The sequence below is a fragment of the Fusarium subglutinans genome, assembly GCF_013396075.1.
Source record: "Fusarium subglutinans strain NRRL 66333 chromosome Unknown NRRL66333_c0000243, whole genome shotgun sequence".
Taxonomy (NCBI): Eukaryota; Fungi; Ascomycota; class Sordariomycetes; order Hypocreales; family Nectriaceae; genus Fusarium; species Fusarium subglutinans.
In genome coordinates, this window is record NW_023502306.1 from 52,812 (window position 1) to 66,060 (window position 13,249).

Genomic DNA, 13,249 nt, shown 5'->3' on the forward strand with positions numbered 1-13,249 from the left:
CCGATGAGGCAAGTTCTCCGCCCACAGTGAGCCCTGGCCGTATTGCCGGCTTATACTAACCCAAGCAAGCCATAAATATTCAATTTGCAGTGACTGCTACCGATCGACGACGAGAAACACTGCTTTTGGAGGGACCACAATCTAAACCAATGAGGTGTTAGTTGGCCCGAACTTCCGAAGATATGAACATTTCCGCGTATTGCCCAGGCCCTCTTTTAGTTCATTAATGGCCTCCATGGCCTATCTGATAGTCATACCGAAGTCAACATCGTGCCCATCACAACTCCGATCTTTCCAATTATACTCAAGCCAAACAAGCACCATGGAGTCTCAAACGACCGACCTTGGGAGCGAGGATATTATTGGAACGCAGCGCATTCTCGTCTCTGAAGGACACCGAGTTACGCTCAACCCCCAACCAACCAACTCCCCCAACGATCCTCTGAACTGGTCGCCATGGCGTAAGTACTGGCATGCGTTCCTCGTGCTCTTCATTGTGGGCTTGACTGCTGCCACCAGCAACTCCGCCGGCAGTGCTTCAGATGCGCTGCTGGCGAAAGGTATCAGCGACAGCACTGAGAACACAGGTGCTGGTGTTCTATTCGCCGGCATCGGTTACACGACACTCCTCCTCTCCCCACTGCCTGCCTTGTATGGCCGTCGCAGCACATACCTCATCTGTCTCCTCTCGTCCATTGCTGGGAGTATATGGTTCGCCAAGACGTCGCGCTCTGCCGATGCTATTTGGAGCCAGCTCTTTGTCGGTGCCTCTGAGTCATGTGCCGAGGCTGCCGCACAGCTGTCCCTCTCGGAGCTGTTCTATAGTCATCAACGCGGTATGGTCCTGGGTCTCTATATCCTCGCCACCAGTGTTGGGACTTTTCTTGGTCCGTTGTTTGCTGGCCTTATCACCGATAGTGGTCTTGGCTGGAGCTGGATTGGCTGGCTTGCTGCCATCATCAGCGTCGTAACCTTTGTCGTCTTCCTATTTGGTTTTGAGGAGACAAGCTTTTGTCGCAGAGCTATTCTCGAAGGTATTCGCCTATCCAATGCCAACGCAGAGACTCCCAAGATGCAAAAGGTCAACTTCGGAAGCGACAATGCATCAGAAACAGGCGAGCAGGTGAGCTCGATTCAGGACGAACCCAAGACATACTGGCAGCGGATTGCACTCGTGACACCATCGCCCACGCTCATAGGCTTCGGTTTTAAGCAATACTTTTCCTCGCTTCTTTCAACATTCCGAGTTTTCACCTTCCCTGCTGTTCTCTATGCCGGCCTACAATGGGGTGCACAAGATGCATGGCTGACCTTTTACCTTACTGTCGAGGAGGACAACTATTACGATGCCCCTTGGAAATACGGCGATACCTCGGTGGCATTGATGAATATACCTACTCTGATTGGTGCTGTTATTGGCTGTTTCTATGGAGGTTGGTTCTCGGATAAATTCGTCGAGTGGATGGCACGCCGTCGAGGTGGCATAAGCGAAGCTGAAGACCGACTATGGCTTATGTATCCGGCAGCCATAATCAACCCTGTTGGCCTTATTGTCTTTGGCATTGGGTCTGATCAAGGCTGGCTTTTCCCTAAGCTATGGGCTGCTTATATCGGTCTTGGCTTTATAGGTTTCGGCTGGGGATGCGCAGGAGATATTGGTAAGTCACAACTCGATTCTTATACAATTACGATGACTTCTGCTAACCAGTATCCCAAGGTATGAGCTACCTTGCCGACTGCTACCCGGACATGATCTTAGAGGGAATGGTAGGTGTGGCTGTGATCAACAATAGCATCGCCCTTGTCTTCACCTTTTGCGCGAGTATCTGGATGGCTGCTCAATCTCTTACCTGGGTTTTCACTATCATTGGGCTGTTGTCTTTCGCTTTCTTTATGACAACTGCCCCTATGCACTATTGGGGCAAGGCAGCTCGGCGCTGGACAGCACCTATGTACTGTAGATTTATTGAACATCGGGATGGGCTTTGACAGGGGAAGTCCTACTACGTAGTAAAACTGTTTGTTATTTTCATGTCGAAAGTTGATCTAAAGTACAAAAGCCTTCTTAGACTGACCCTCCCTTGTTCAATACGTTATCTTAAGTTTCTAAGATATCCAGCATGTCCAAGCCACCAGGCTGCTCAATATATGTCTCCCACAACTCATCAAAAGATAAGAGCATATCGAGACTGTTAAGCCCTTGGCCCTTGGATCCACATAAACCAAAGTCAAGTGGCGTTGCGTCTTCAGTATAGGTAGAGATAGTCGTGGATAGTGGCCAAATCCCATACGAGACCAGCAACTGTGTCAAAATATCCAGCAACCTTGCAGCCATCTTGGAGTGGTCTTTAACATGGTCCAGCTTCTTCAGAACCTCCATCAGCTCAGATAATTGTGTCTGGCCATCTCGGTTACAACAGATATCAGTAGTGAGAACAAGTGCCCCAATGAACATGTGGAAGATGGTGCCCTGGATTTTCATGAAGTCGGCAGAGTGCAACATATCCGTCATGCTCATGCCTCGCTGCGAAGAAAGAACAGCTCGAGCAGCCTTCAGACTGGCCTGTCGAGAAAACGCATGTAGAGCCTTGTTGATGCGCCCGGGAAGGTAGGGGAAATGTAGCCCACAGCGAAAAATGTTGATCAACAGGTTGATCAAGAGTCGCTGCATCGGAATGTGGGGATAGTTTCGGTCAATCTGTTTCGTCTCTTCAGACTCTCCCAATTCTGCTTTGAAGAAGTCCGGTAGCTCGTAGAGCAATGATTCGAGTTTTGCATCGAGTGAAAGGATCAGCTCGCATGATGCTTCGCTTGGATCATGTGGCATCAGATCCGAAATGCAGCGAACTACCTCGGCGACCTTGACGCGTTGAAGGTTGTACGACATGGTGGTTGGTTGTGAAAGAGGCCGCTGCTTTTGATGGGAGCTATCGAGGTCGTCATCATCAATATGTCTCGGAAGGTTGGTACTGATGAGGTTTGGCTGGATGAGATATGTAGCTCCAGACGTTCCTAGGTCCAGTCAGCACGTCAACATCGTCTTCAGTGATAGTTACTTACCTTCTGCTTTTGAGGATGCCCAGTCAGTCGCCGTGAGGTACCACAAAACTCTTCTCTTTATCTCTTGTGTTATCAGGTCCGTATCAACCTTGGAATGGCCCCGCCTCACCGATACGCGGTCGACAACATGAAGTCCAAGGCTATGAGAAACAGCGACAGCTTCAGCGAGCAAGACACGATACCGAGGAGAGAAGGTTTCGGTATGATGGATGCCAAAGCTAAGGAGAATCAGTGCCTGGACGTTTTCGAGAGTGTGATCTCCTCGCCGACGATGCTGCTCGAGGCAGTCCATCGCCATTCCCACGTAGGAGGCGAATAACTCAAGTCTTTCCTTGAGTATTGGAATAGCTGTCGTCAAGTCACCGTCCACAGGCTCAAGGATCGTCGCCAAGGCAATGACGGATAATATCGAGGCGAGTCCTCGAGGCGCAGTCGTTGCAGAAATATTAACGATCTGGTCATATGCCTCGTTTATAAGAGTGCGTGCGTGGGGCTCGTAGATAATGTTCTGGACATGGCCCAAGTATTGGAAGTATACTTGAAATAGACGCATAGTCTCCCATTTGGGAGGGAGTTGTATGTGGCGAGGTTCGATTATTTTCTGAGATTGGTAGTTTGCTGAGATCGATATACTAAGCTCGTGCGTGAGCGCGCGATGCTTACAGAGGTTAAAACAGAGAACACTATGCAGAAGTGGTTATTATGACACCTACCAAGAAGCTATCATTGACCGAGTATTTGGTAGCTTGCATTTGGTCTTCAGGAGGCATCGACTCAGCGTCATTGGAAGCGGGGTCTGGAGCTTGCAAGACGCTGGGAACGTTGAATCGAATGGCATTCAGCTGGTCGCCAATGGGGGCCAATATTACAACATTTTTGCTTCTCTTGTTTGAGTTGAGGCAATCCTCGATTTGGTCTAACCTTGAGAGTATGCTTGACAGTGTTGAAGAGTCTGGCTCTTGAGGCAAAGACCTTTTGACTGCTCGGCTAGGAGGCAGGTCTTGCTCTGTGCACACAACTGACCGAGCAATGCAATTCGCACATGGCTGCTTGCGATCACACTTGAGCTTTCGCTGGCGACATGAGAGACATGCATTTCTCTGCGCGCCTGGTACCATTGTGGTTGTACATGCAATCAAATGTTCGGACCCGCGGATCCGTCATGATCCGTCAGCTCACGGTAGATCATCGGGCTAGGAGTGGAACAAATCACAACCACAAAATCCTTGTTGAGTCCGGTCCGGTCCGGTCCGGTCCGTGGCCACTGGACATCTCGGATCCATTCTACAGATTGTATCATTAGGTTCAGTATTTATAGCAATGCTTACAGTCTGAACTTTTCAATGTCTCAGAAACTATTACAGAATTATTTCGTTTTAAATACCAAAGCCAAGATATCTTATTCCCAAGTCACGTCATAGCCATCGCCATGCCTGACGTTGACTTCAACGCTATAGCGGCTGCAGCCAGTTTCGACAACTTTCGCGAGGCTCCGATTCTGGATACTCTCGCCAATGATTCTCTGCTTTCTCCCAATTCCAAGTTAGAACAAGCCCTTGCAAACTCAGAAGCCAAGGGTCTTCCTCCCATCAGCGTCACCCCAATGTCTGGCCAGCATCTATCTATCCTCACTCAACTCATGGGCGCCAAGTCAGTGCTAGAGATCGGTACGCTTGGCGGATACTCAGCTATCTGCTTTGCCCAAGGCGGCGCCAAAGTAACAAGCATTGAGATCGATCCTAAGCACCGCGACGTGGCACTCGAGAATGTGGCAGGTCTTGACGTTGACGTTATACTCGGAGCTGCGCTTGACATTCTACCGAAACTGGCCGAGGAGAAGCGGCAATTTGATATGGTCTTTATTGATGCTGAGTTTGAGGATCATATTGAGCATTTTGACTGGGCTATTAAATTGACCCGGCCTGGAGGATGTGTTTTCTTCGACGACGTGGTGGCGGCCATGTTCATGAATGGCGAGGTAAAGCCTGGAGCGGATTCAATCTTGACGCATATTGGAAAGGATCATAGAGTCAAGGCTGCACTGATGCCCAACGTGGCGTGTCACCCCATGTTACCCACGCCTATCTTCAATGGCTTTGTATTGGCTCTAGTCAACGAGCACTGATTAAGATGGTAGTGGAGTTCGCTGCGACAAGTCCTACCATGGTCAACACTGTAATATACATTCTTACCGCTCTTTTACAATTTTGTCTTCTATTTGGAATATGTAATAATGCTCCAAAAGCGGGACAATCAGCCTAGCGTTAGCTCTCAATCAAACCATTCTAGTCCTAAAGCCGCCAGTAATTATTCCTGGTATGTGGGCTCATTATAGCGAGTACCTAGACCACGAGCGAGTCCGAGAATATGCTAAGCCCCCTTGAGCCTTACCCTTTTAAGCTTACATGTCATCAACGATCCAAGCCACATTCCTTCGGGAGGCATCCTACAAAACAAAGGTACTTTTTCACAGCCCTAGACCGGACTCTTTAGACCTTGTTATAAAGTGTATTCGAACCAGAAAAAGGCTTAACTATACATTGATCCTCAATTCACATTGTGTACTTTACCCTTTACAACTTACAGGCTCGATTGCTGGCCCTGTACTCAAGCCGGGTTATGCGACTTGTATAAAAGCTGTGACCTCAGGTACCCCGGAAAAGCTTTTCTCCTACCGCCACAGTCTGCCTTGCCTTGCCGAATTCCGGTCAGCTCATAAGCCCTATCAATAAGCTGCATCAGAATACGAAAATAACTCTCGCAAATCCCCAACCTACCCATTTCAAGGCTGAAAAAGATGGCTTCCAATCTCTACCCTCACAGAGGGTTCATGCTGGATACTGGCCGAAAGTTCTTCCCCGTCAAAGCTATTCTCCATTTGTTGACGCTGCTTCACCAATACAACTTCAATGTCTTCCACTGGCATATCTACGATGCGGAAAGCTTTCCTCTGCTCTGGCCTGGGGGCGAGGGCCTGACGAACGCAAGTGTCAAGTATAGCCAGACTCACACGTTCTATACGCCTACCGATATCCAGAACATCGTCTCCTATGCAGAGAACCTGGGAATTATGGTGTATCCGGAGACGGACATGCCTGGTCATAGCGATATCTGGTATGTCATACGATACCCCCGCTTCAGCGTTGCTGCGTTGTGATCTAACAACACTCTATCAGGGGAATATGGAAAAAGAATTTGGTAGTAGGCAAGGCAAGCTTAACAAAACCGGACGCGCAGCTCGACATCAGACCGAACAACAAAGCAGTGTATGACAATATTACCAGCTTGGTATCGACTGTTGACGGGTATTTCGGCTCACCTTACCATCACTTTGGCGGCGATGAAGTGGCATACATGTGGAACACCAAGGACGACAACAAACTATTCAATACGTTTCTGAACTGGCTCAAGACTCTCACTCCCAAGAAATCAGTCATCTTATGGGATGATCCGCTCACCGACTCGGAAAAGAGCATCACTTTGGCAAAGGACTGGATCATTCAAACTTGGCATAAAGGCACCACTCAGAAGATACTCAAAAAGGGACACCGGGTTATTGTTTCGGAGTCTGACACTTTCTACATTGGAAACGCAGATGCGGACAAGATATCCAAATTTGTGTTCCCAAAGGACTCCAAGGTTATGGGCTTCGAGATCGCGTGGTTCACCTCACAGGATGATAGTCCAAGTGACTTGGATCAAGATTGGATTCTCGATCCCTTGAAGGCTGCATCTAAGATCCGGAGAAAGTAAAAAGGGCACGAAGGGTTAAGGAGTAAATATACATAAGTTGGGCTTGACCATTAATCACTATATTCTTGAGCTTGATATACTAAACCCTATTTGATTGTAATGGCTCTGTCTAATATTTATGTATACGATCTGCAGTTTAAGTTGTATGTCTCGTGGATTTCTAGGCATGAACTGGAACAGTTCGGCGCGAAACGATGGGCCCCAGAAGTTTCTCAGTTCCCTGTAATCATCATTGATGGGGCCTTAATCAATCGGATCGCCAATGCTGTCATTCGCAAACTGGTACAGTCCTCAGATTATGGGTTTATTGTAGGACGCCGGCGAACCGACAGTCCACAACAACAAATCTTTAGCCCGAAACAACCCTCTACTTCTCTCCGCGCTACCCTACATTGGCAAACACAACAGTCGAGGTGGGTCTTTATCCTTTAATAAGGTCATGGCGCTACTAATCGTACTAAGGATATGGAATACTCAGGGGTCCAATTACCTTGTGGCGTAGACGTTGGCCTTTTTATGGCTGGGTCTGCTCTTGCAGGTCTTTGTAAGCCAAAGACATCAGGTATGCACACCAAGTGATCCTTCTTCAGAGAGCGACTGTTAAACCAGAAATTCTTCTGCAGCTTCGGATACATTAAAAACCACGCTCACTACTGCCGGCCTACTCTAACCCCCATCGCTACTGAGACTACTATTGCGACGTCAGACTCATCCAAGACAACTGCTATCGATAGCATCACTACTACAACGTCTGAAGCGGAGAGCAAAACCAAGGCCGAAAGTAGTACCACCACTCAGACCGGAACCACGACCGCTACCTCTGAACTCGAGAGCACCACTGCGTCATCGGTTTCGTCTCAGCCGACGACGACCGGAGATGTCACCACGACTTCAGAGGCCGAGAGCACCACCAAAGCTGACACCACTACGACTGCTGTCGCTGCCCCAACCTTTACCACCCTCGCTGGAAGTGCACCTCTAACTGGCGATATCCTCCAGGCTGATGGTTACCAGGGTAGCTACCCTTTGTTCAACCCCTCAGCTAACCCGCTAGATCCACCTTACAGCCCCAGAACATGGGTCATCGAGCCCAGCACCGGCCATATCAAGGACACAGCCAGTGGACACTATTTATGCGCCTACTATCTCTTCGTGCAGCAGAACGGTGGAGCAGCTTCCATTTCTACCTGTGAGGATGTTCGCAACCCAGGCCCCAACAGCATGTACGGTTACTTGTCCTGTCAAATTGTGAACGGTCAGCTCTCGTGTACAGCTCCCAAGACTGTGTGCACCTACGACGGAGACTACACCTGTGTTACTTCACCAGGCCAAGAGAACGCTTACAATCAGATCGTTGCGATGAATAGTGAGACCAGTGACGCGTCTATCGCGATTTATAAGACTACGCCCAATAACTGGACACCAATGGTGCTCAATGTTCAGGAAGTCTGAGCTACTATGGAGGGATAGACATGGCCAGTTTGTATGAGGCATACTATATACATGGCTTTATAGTGTTTCCGTTTTATATACTACATCTTAGGAATATTTAATTATGTCTTGACTGCATTTTAAACAGTAACCCCAAGATGAATAAGAAAATATAGAATGCTATATAATAAATAAGTAATGTAAAATGTATTTTACTCTATTTATATTAACCTTAGAAAGTCTATATAGAAATAAAATTAGTAAATATTAGTAAATATTCCTTTAGAAGTTATTATTTAGGTAAAAGTTAATAACCTTTACCTTATCTAGTTAAAGTATATAACTATTAACACTGCGTCTCTGAGGCATTATAACGAATCGCCTTGGCAAAGGATCTTCAGTACTCCGTAGATATTACCCGAATCCACCTACTAAATCCCCTGTAAGCAACCATAACATAAACCCCACAGTTGCCTACGCATGCAAGGATCAGCATTCAGGATCTGAGACCTACCCTTTGGAGTAAATTACCTGAATTGTTCAGTGTCAAATTATCAACGAAACCAAGTTCTGTACAATGTTTTACTCACAACAAGGTTCAACGTATGTAGCTACACCTTATCAGACGCGAACATATCGATGCAGGCCTGTAAGACGCTCATAGCACCGAGACCGAAACGCGTGAGCCGTCACCGCATTAACAACTCAGCTCGTTTATTACGCTATTATCATAAACATCACAGCAACCAACATCGACTCGCTCATCTCTTACATCATGGGCAAAAGCTTACGGCATGAAGGCTCTTGTTGAACATTTTGATTCTTGGATAACAGACTTGCAGCCTCTCTCTTCGCCTCCCGCGCCTTGCTAGCCACCAAGCGATAAGAACGACCGCCTCTATCACAAACTCCCTCATCCCTGCAATTACTCCCCCCACTCGCCCTCAAACTACGTCAAATCAGACTATCAATCTAATTATTTTCGTTCGTTTCGGCAATCAACCACACAGGAGACCAAGAGACGTGATTATGAATCATCTTCCTAGTCACCTTCGCCAAGTATGGTGGACACGGAGCCACAAGCGCTCGAACAATCTCACAAGAAAGGTTGGATCCAAAAGCTTTCACCTGCGACTGTCGAATCAGTCTTTGAATAGTACATCTACGGGAATCATACCGTGGGGCCGGGACCCAGTCCAACGGCAACGTAACTATGGGGAAGCGGTCTATAAGGTTAAGCTTTAGCGTGCGAACACAGATAATGAATGGTAACGTAACAACCCGATACAGTGGTACCTTAGACACGGCCATATCCATAGCATAACTAGGTTCAATGTAACCGATAGCAGAGAGAGGTTTAGCTGCCCACATCGGAACAGAAAGTATACATATATCGAGCATCGTAGAGCCGCGTTACAATTCACGGATCGCAATAGAGTGCAGAAGTGAAGTCCATCAGCTGGTCTTGTCAATCTAGCCTCGGGTCTCCCGGAACGCATTTAATCCATATTCTGGAATTATTTCTTTGCTATATTATACCATATACCGATCTGAACATGGCTGAAGGTATCAAAGCCGGAGTGTTTCGACGAAACAACACAAAGCCTCCGGCAGACGGACCAGTCATGCCGCTGTTTTCTCTCGCCGGCAAGACCGCCATCGTGTGCGGCGCCGGGCAGGGAATTGGACTAGCAGTAGCCAAGGCGCTCGCCGAAGCGGGTGCCAACGTGGCCATCTGGTATAACACCAATAGCGGGGCTATTTCAGAGGCTGAAGCTATCGAAAGGACCTATAAAGTCAAATGTACGTATTACGAACCTCACCGTATATGATGGATGTGATGACTGACCTGACTGTTGGATAATTAGGCAGAGCGTATAAAGTAGACGTTACCTCGTACAAAGAGTTGGATGCGACGATGGAAAAGGCTATCAGAGAGTTGAACGGCCGTATCGACGTGTTCGTGGCGAACTCGGGTGTTTCCTGGGGAGATGAAGCGTTTATCGATTCTGACATTGAGAGATACCACGATCTCATGAAGATCAACACTGACGGAGTTGTATACTGTGCCCATGCCGCTGGCAGACATTTTCGAAGGCAGAAGCAAGAGGGAACCACGATTGACGGGTCTAAGCTCGACAATTTTGAGAGCGGTAGCTTCATCGCCACGGCTAGCATGTCTGGACATATCGTCAACATCCCTCGGCGTCAAGCCGTTTACAACGCTTCCAAGGCCACTCTCATTCATATGTGTAAGTATCCCGACGATATCTCCTCAGCATCTCTGACGAACTGGTCCGTTTAGGCAAGTCCCTCGCGATTGAATGGCTCGGATTCGCTCGTGTCAATAGCGTGTCTCCTGGATTTATCAACACTGGCATATCTGGGCCAATCGCGGAGGAGATTATGAGTGCTATCATGGACAAAGTCCCTATGGGGTAGGTGACCTGTTGGTTGAGAACAAAACAAGTAATGAAGCTAATGTCTCTAGGCGCTTTGGTGAAACAGTGGAGTTGAAAGGGGTGTATCTGTTTCTTGCTTCAGATGCCTCCACATACGTGACCGGAACGGATATCCTTGTTGATGGTGGTTACACTGCTCCTTAGACTTGCTGGACTGTTGCATTCCGTCTCTGTTGCAGTACTACGATGCACTAGTTAGGAGCTAGCTGCTGGGCTTCAGCTAGACGAACTTGCTTATGTTCTTGGCCGCGCAGAGAATTGTTGAAAGACTAAGTTACTTTTTGAAACGTTACATACAACCACTGTTTCCTTCTTATTCCAACCGACCGTTCAATTACCAGGTCCGGCATTGTAGCACATTGCCCTTGACGCGGCCGCTCTGAATAACAAGGCCCGCACAATCGAGTTGTGGACCACATCCCGATTCCTTATCATTTGTCCGCTGCCACTGAGCGTTGCTGTGTATTGCAGCGAACCGATAAATTTATCAACCATACTCAAAGATTACAAAATGGACTATGACTTGATTGCCACGTAGAGTATTCACTTCATGCCTAGTACCAATGTTCTTCCTCTTGTGCTGACTTCCTGACCTTCCGAACGCAATTCCTGTGTGTCATTACACTTTCAGGCATTGTACGTCATCTTGTCAACTCAGGTCCCGAAAGGAAGCACATGCTAAGCCTCGTTGGGGTGCCACGACCGATATGAGATCTGTGAGTTGTGGACTCAATCAGAAGTACGGATGACAAAGTGCCGGGGCTAGACACGTTTGGAATAGCAAGCGAGTTAGGTCTCGCGCGCGCTTGCTGATTAATACATGATTTTGATTCATGTGTCTCTGACTTTGCTTAATGGACAACGAACGCTCTGGCCACGATTCGGTACGATAGTTGCACCGATGGTATACATTTCGTTGAGATGAGGCCGCGCGGGAGCGCTCTCTGCAAGTCGGAAGGAGGCGAATGGCTCCAGTCGCCCTGATTATATATAGACGGTTGAAAATCCGAGTTGGCACATTCGATCATCACCAGTCTCACCTCTCCAGCTTCACAATGCGCTTCCTATCGCTTTCTTCACCTATCCTGCTCGCTGCAAACGCAGCGGCGTATGATACCCTCCTCCACTTCGGCTCGCCAACTCAAGTTGAGACGCGTTCCATCAACCAGATTTACAAAGCTGCTCTCAAAGAAGGCGGTATCGTGACAGCCCGGTTCGGTGGTGATGAGAAGAATCAAAATGACGCGGTCAAGAACGCCTTCGAATCGGCCTTTCCTGGCATGAAGCTCAATCTGACCACCGACCTGTCCAAATATCTCGATAGCAACATCGACCAACAACTCGCTAACAACAACGTCTATGTCGATACACTCGCTCTCCAGACCACGCAAGATTTTCCACGGTGGAAAGAAGAGGGTGCGCTGCTTTATTATGCTCCTGCTGGATTCGATAAGATCTATTCTGGGCTCAAGGATACTGATGCTGCTTTCTACGGATTCACGGGTATTGCGTGGCAGCTCATCTGGAACGCCGATAAATTGAAGGGCAAAAAGGAGACAGCAGAATACAGCGACTTCCTTGCGCCAGAGTACAAGGGTAGGCTTGCTTTGACATATCCCAATGACGACGATTCAATCCTTTTCCTGTTTGATAAAATGTAAGCCTTCCACTGTCATCAATCAACACATAGCCTCGACTCACCGTATCAACAGCCTCAACCAGTACAGCGAATCTTAGTTCAACAAGCTCCTCCAACAAAAGCCTCGCTGGGTTCGTGGAGCAGCCACTCCGCAGACGCTTGTCCGTGACCCCAAGACACCTTACGTCGCAACCTTCACCTCAGCGCTGGGCCTGACAACTGGAGCCGGCTCTCTCAACGCTACATATCCCAAGACAAGCAACTTCATCTCGTGGGCACAGCACACTGCTATTCTCAAGGGCGCGCCGCACCCTGAGGGCGCTAAGCTACTGCAGACCTTTCTACTGAGCAAGGACTTCCAGAAGACGAGCGGGTTTTGGCCTGTGAGAAGTGATGTCGCCCCGCCCGCCGGATTTCCCGAGTTTGTTGGTCAATCACACACTGACCCTTATGACTTTATGAGGTTTATGATTGACCGGGAGAGGGTTGAGAGGCTGAGATTCTGGTTCGAGAAGAGGCTTGGTACTGCCCAGGGTCTCAGCCCACTGGATGATGATTTGTAGACGGTTGTGGGTTGGCTTTTGAGTAATTTTTCCCTTCTTTTATTTATGTAGTATTATCATCCGGCGAAGACTCTTCTTGTGGCTGGCAGGCTGGTCACCGGCTCCTCTCCGAGAAGCGCAGCGTATACAAGAGCCATCCCAGCCTTTGTTAAGATACGGAATAATAGATAATCCGATCCGAGTCTTGTTATATAGAATGTGTTATTTATTGCCTATATAGTTAGTTCTTTATCCTTATATTAATTAATCTATTTAATTATCTTTAATAGGTTATAAGCCTAGATATAAAAAACTTATAATTATTAATATTTTTTTTTTTAAGTTTATAAGTTAGCCTTAAA

At 47.8% G+C, this 13,249-nt stretch overlaps 6 protein-coding genes across 6 annotated transcripts; 5 read left to right on the forward strand and 1 right to left on the reverse strand.

Moving 5' to 3' along the window:
- Positions 1-322: 322 nt before the first annotated feature.
- On the forward strand, positions 323-1,989 carry FSUBG_11992 (major facilitator superfamily domain protein; the record flags this gene model as incomplete). Its single annotated transcript, XM_036676734.1, has 2 exons — positions 323-1,658; positions 1,709-1,989. The coding sequence occupies 2 exons, from the start codon at positions 323-325 to the stop codon at positions 1,987-1,989; spliced, it is 1,617 nt and encodes a 538-aa protein (XP_036532547.1).
- Positions 1,990-2,098: 109 nt separating this feature from the next.
- FSUBG_11993 (uncharacterized protein) lies at positions 2,099-4,178 on the reverse strand (the record flags this gene model as incomplete). The annotated part of the gene is made up of 3 exons (XM_036676735.1): positions 2,099-3,012; positions 3,061-3,661; positions 3,774-4,178. The coding sequence occupies 3 exons, from the start codon at positions 4,176-4,178 to the stop codon at positions 2,099-2,101; spliced, it is 1,920 nt and encodes a 639-aa protein (XP_036532548.1).
- A 311-nt stretch (positions 4,179-4,489) lies between these two features.
- FSUBG_11994 (O-methyltransferase) lies at positions 4,490-5,185 on the forward strand (the record flags this gene model as incomplete). The annotated part of the gene is made up of 1 exon (XM_036676736.1): positions 4,490-5,185. The coding sequence occupies one exon, from the start codon at positions 4,490-4,492 to the stop codon at positions 5,183-5,185; it is 696 nt and encodes a 231-aa protein (XP_036532549.1).
- Positions 5,186-5,857: 672 nt separating this feature from the next.
- Positions 5,858-8,265, forward strand: FSUBG_11995 (glycoside hydrolase; the record flags this gene model as incomplete). The annotated part of the gene is made up of 4 exons (XM_036676737.1): positions 5,858-6,174; positions 6,237-6,809; positions 6,978-7,226; positions 7,437-8,265. The coding sequence occupies 4 exons, from the start codon at positions 5,858-5,860 to the stop codon at positions 8,263-8,265; spliced, it is 1,968 nt and encodes a 655-aa protein (XP_036532550.1).
- A 1,535-nt stretch (positions 8,266-9,800) lies between these two features.
- On the forward strand, positions 9,801-10,850 carry FSUBG_11996 (sorbitol utilization SOU2; the record flags this gene model as incomplete). The annotated part of the gene is made up of 4 exons (XM_036676738.1): positions 9,801-10,047; positions 10,113-10,496; positions 10,550-10,682; positions 10,736-10,850. The coding sequence occupies 4 exons, from the start codon at positions 9,801-9,803 to the stop codon at positions 10,848-10,850; spliced, it is 879 nt and encodes a 292-aa protein (XP_036532551.1).
- A 911-nt stretch (positions 10,851-11,761) lies between these two features.
- On the forward strand, positions 11,762-12,908 carry FSUBG_11997 (ABC transporter; the record flags this gene model as incomplete). Its single annotated transcript, XM_036676739.1, has 2 exons — positions 11,762-12,302; positions 12,490-12,908. 2 exons carry the CDS (start codon positions 11,762-11,764, stop codon positions 12,906-12,908), a joined length of 960 nt encoding a protein of 319 aa, XP_036532552.1.
- Between the last annotated feature and the right edge of the window lie 341 nt (positions 12,909-13,249).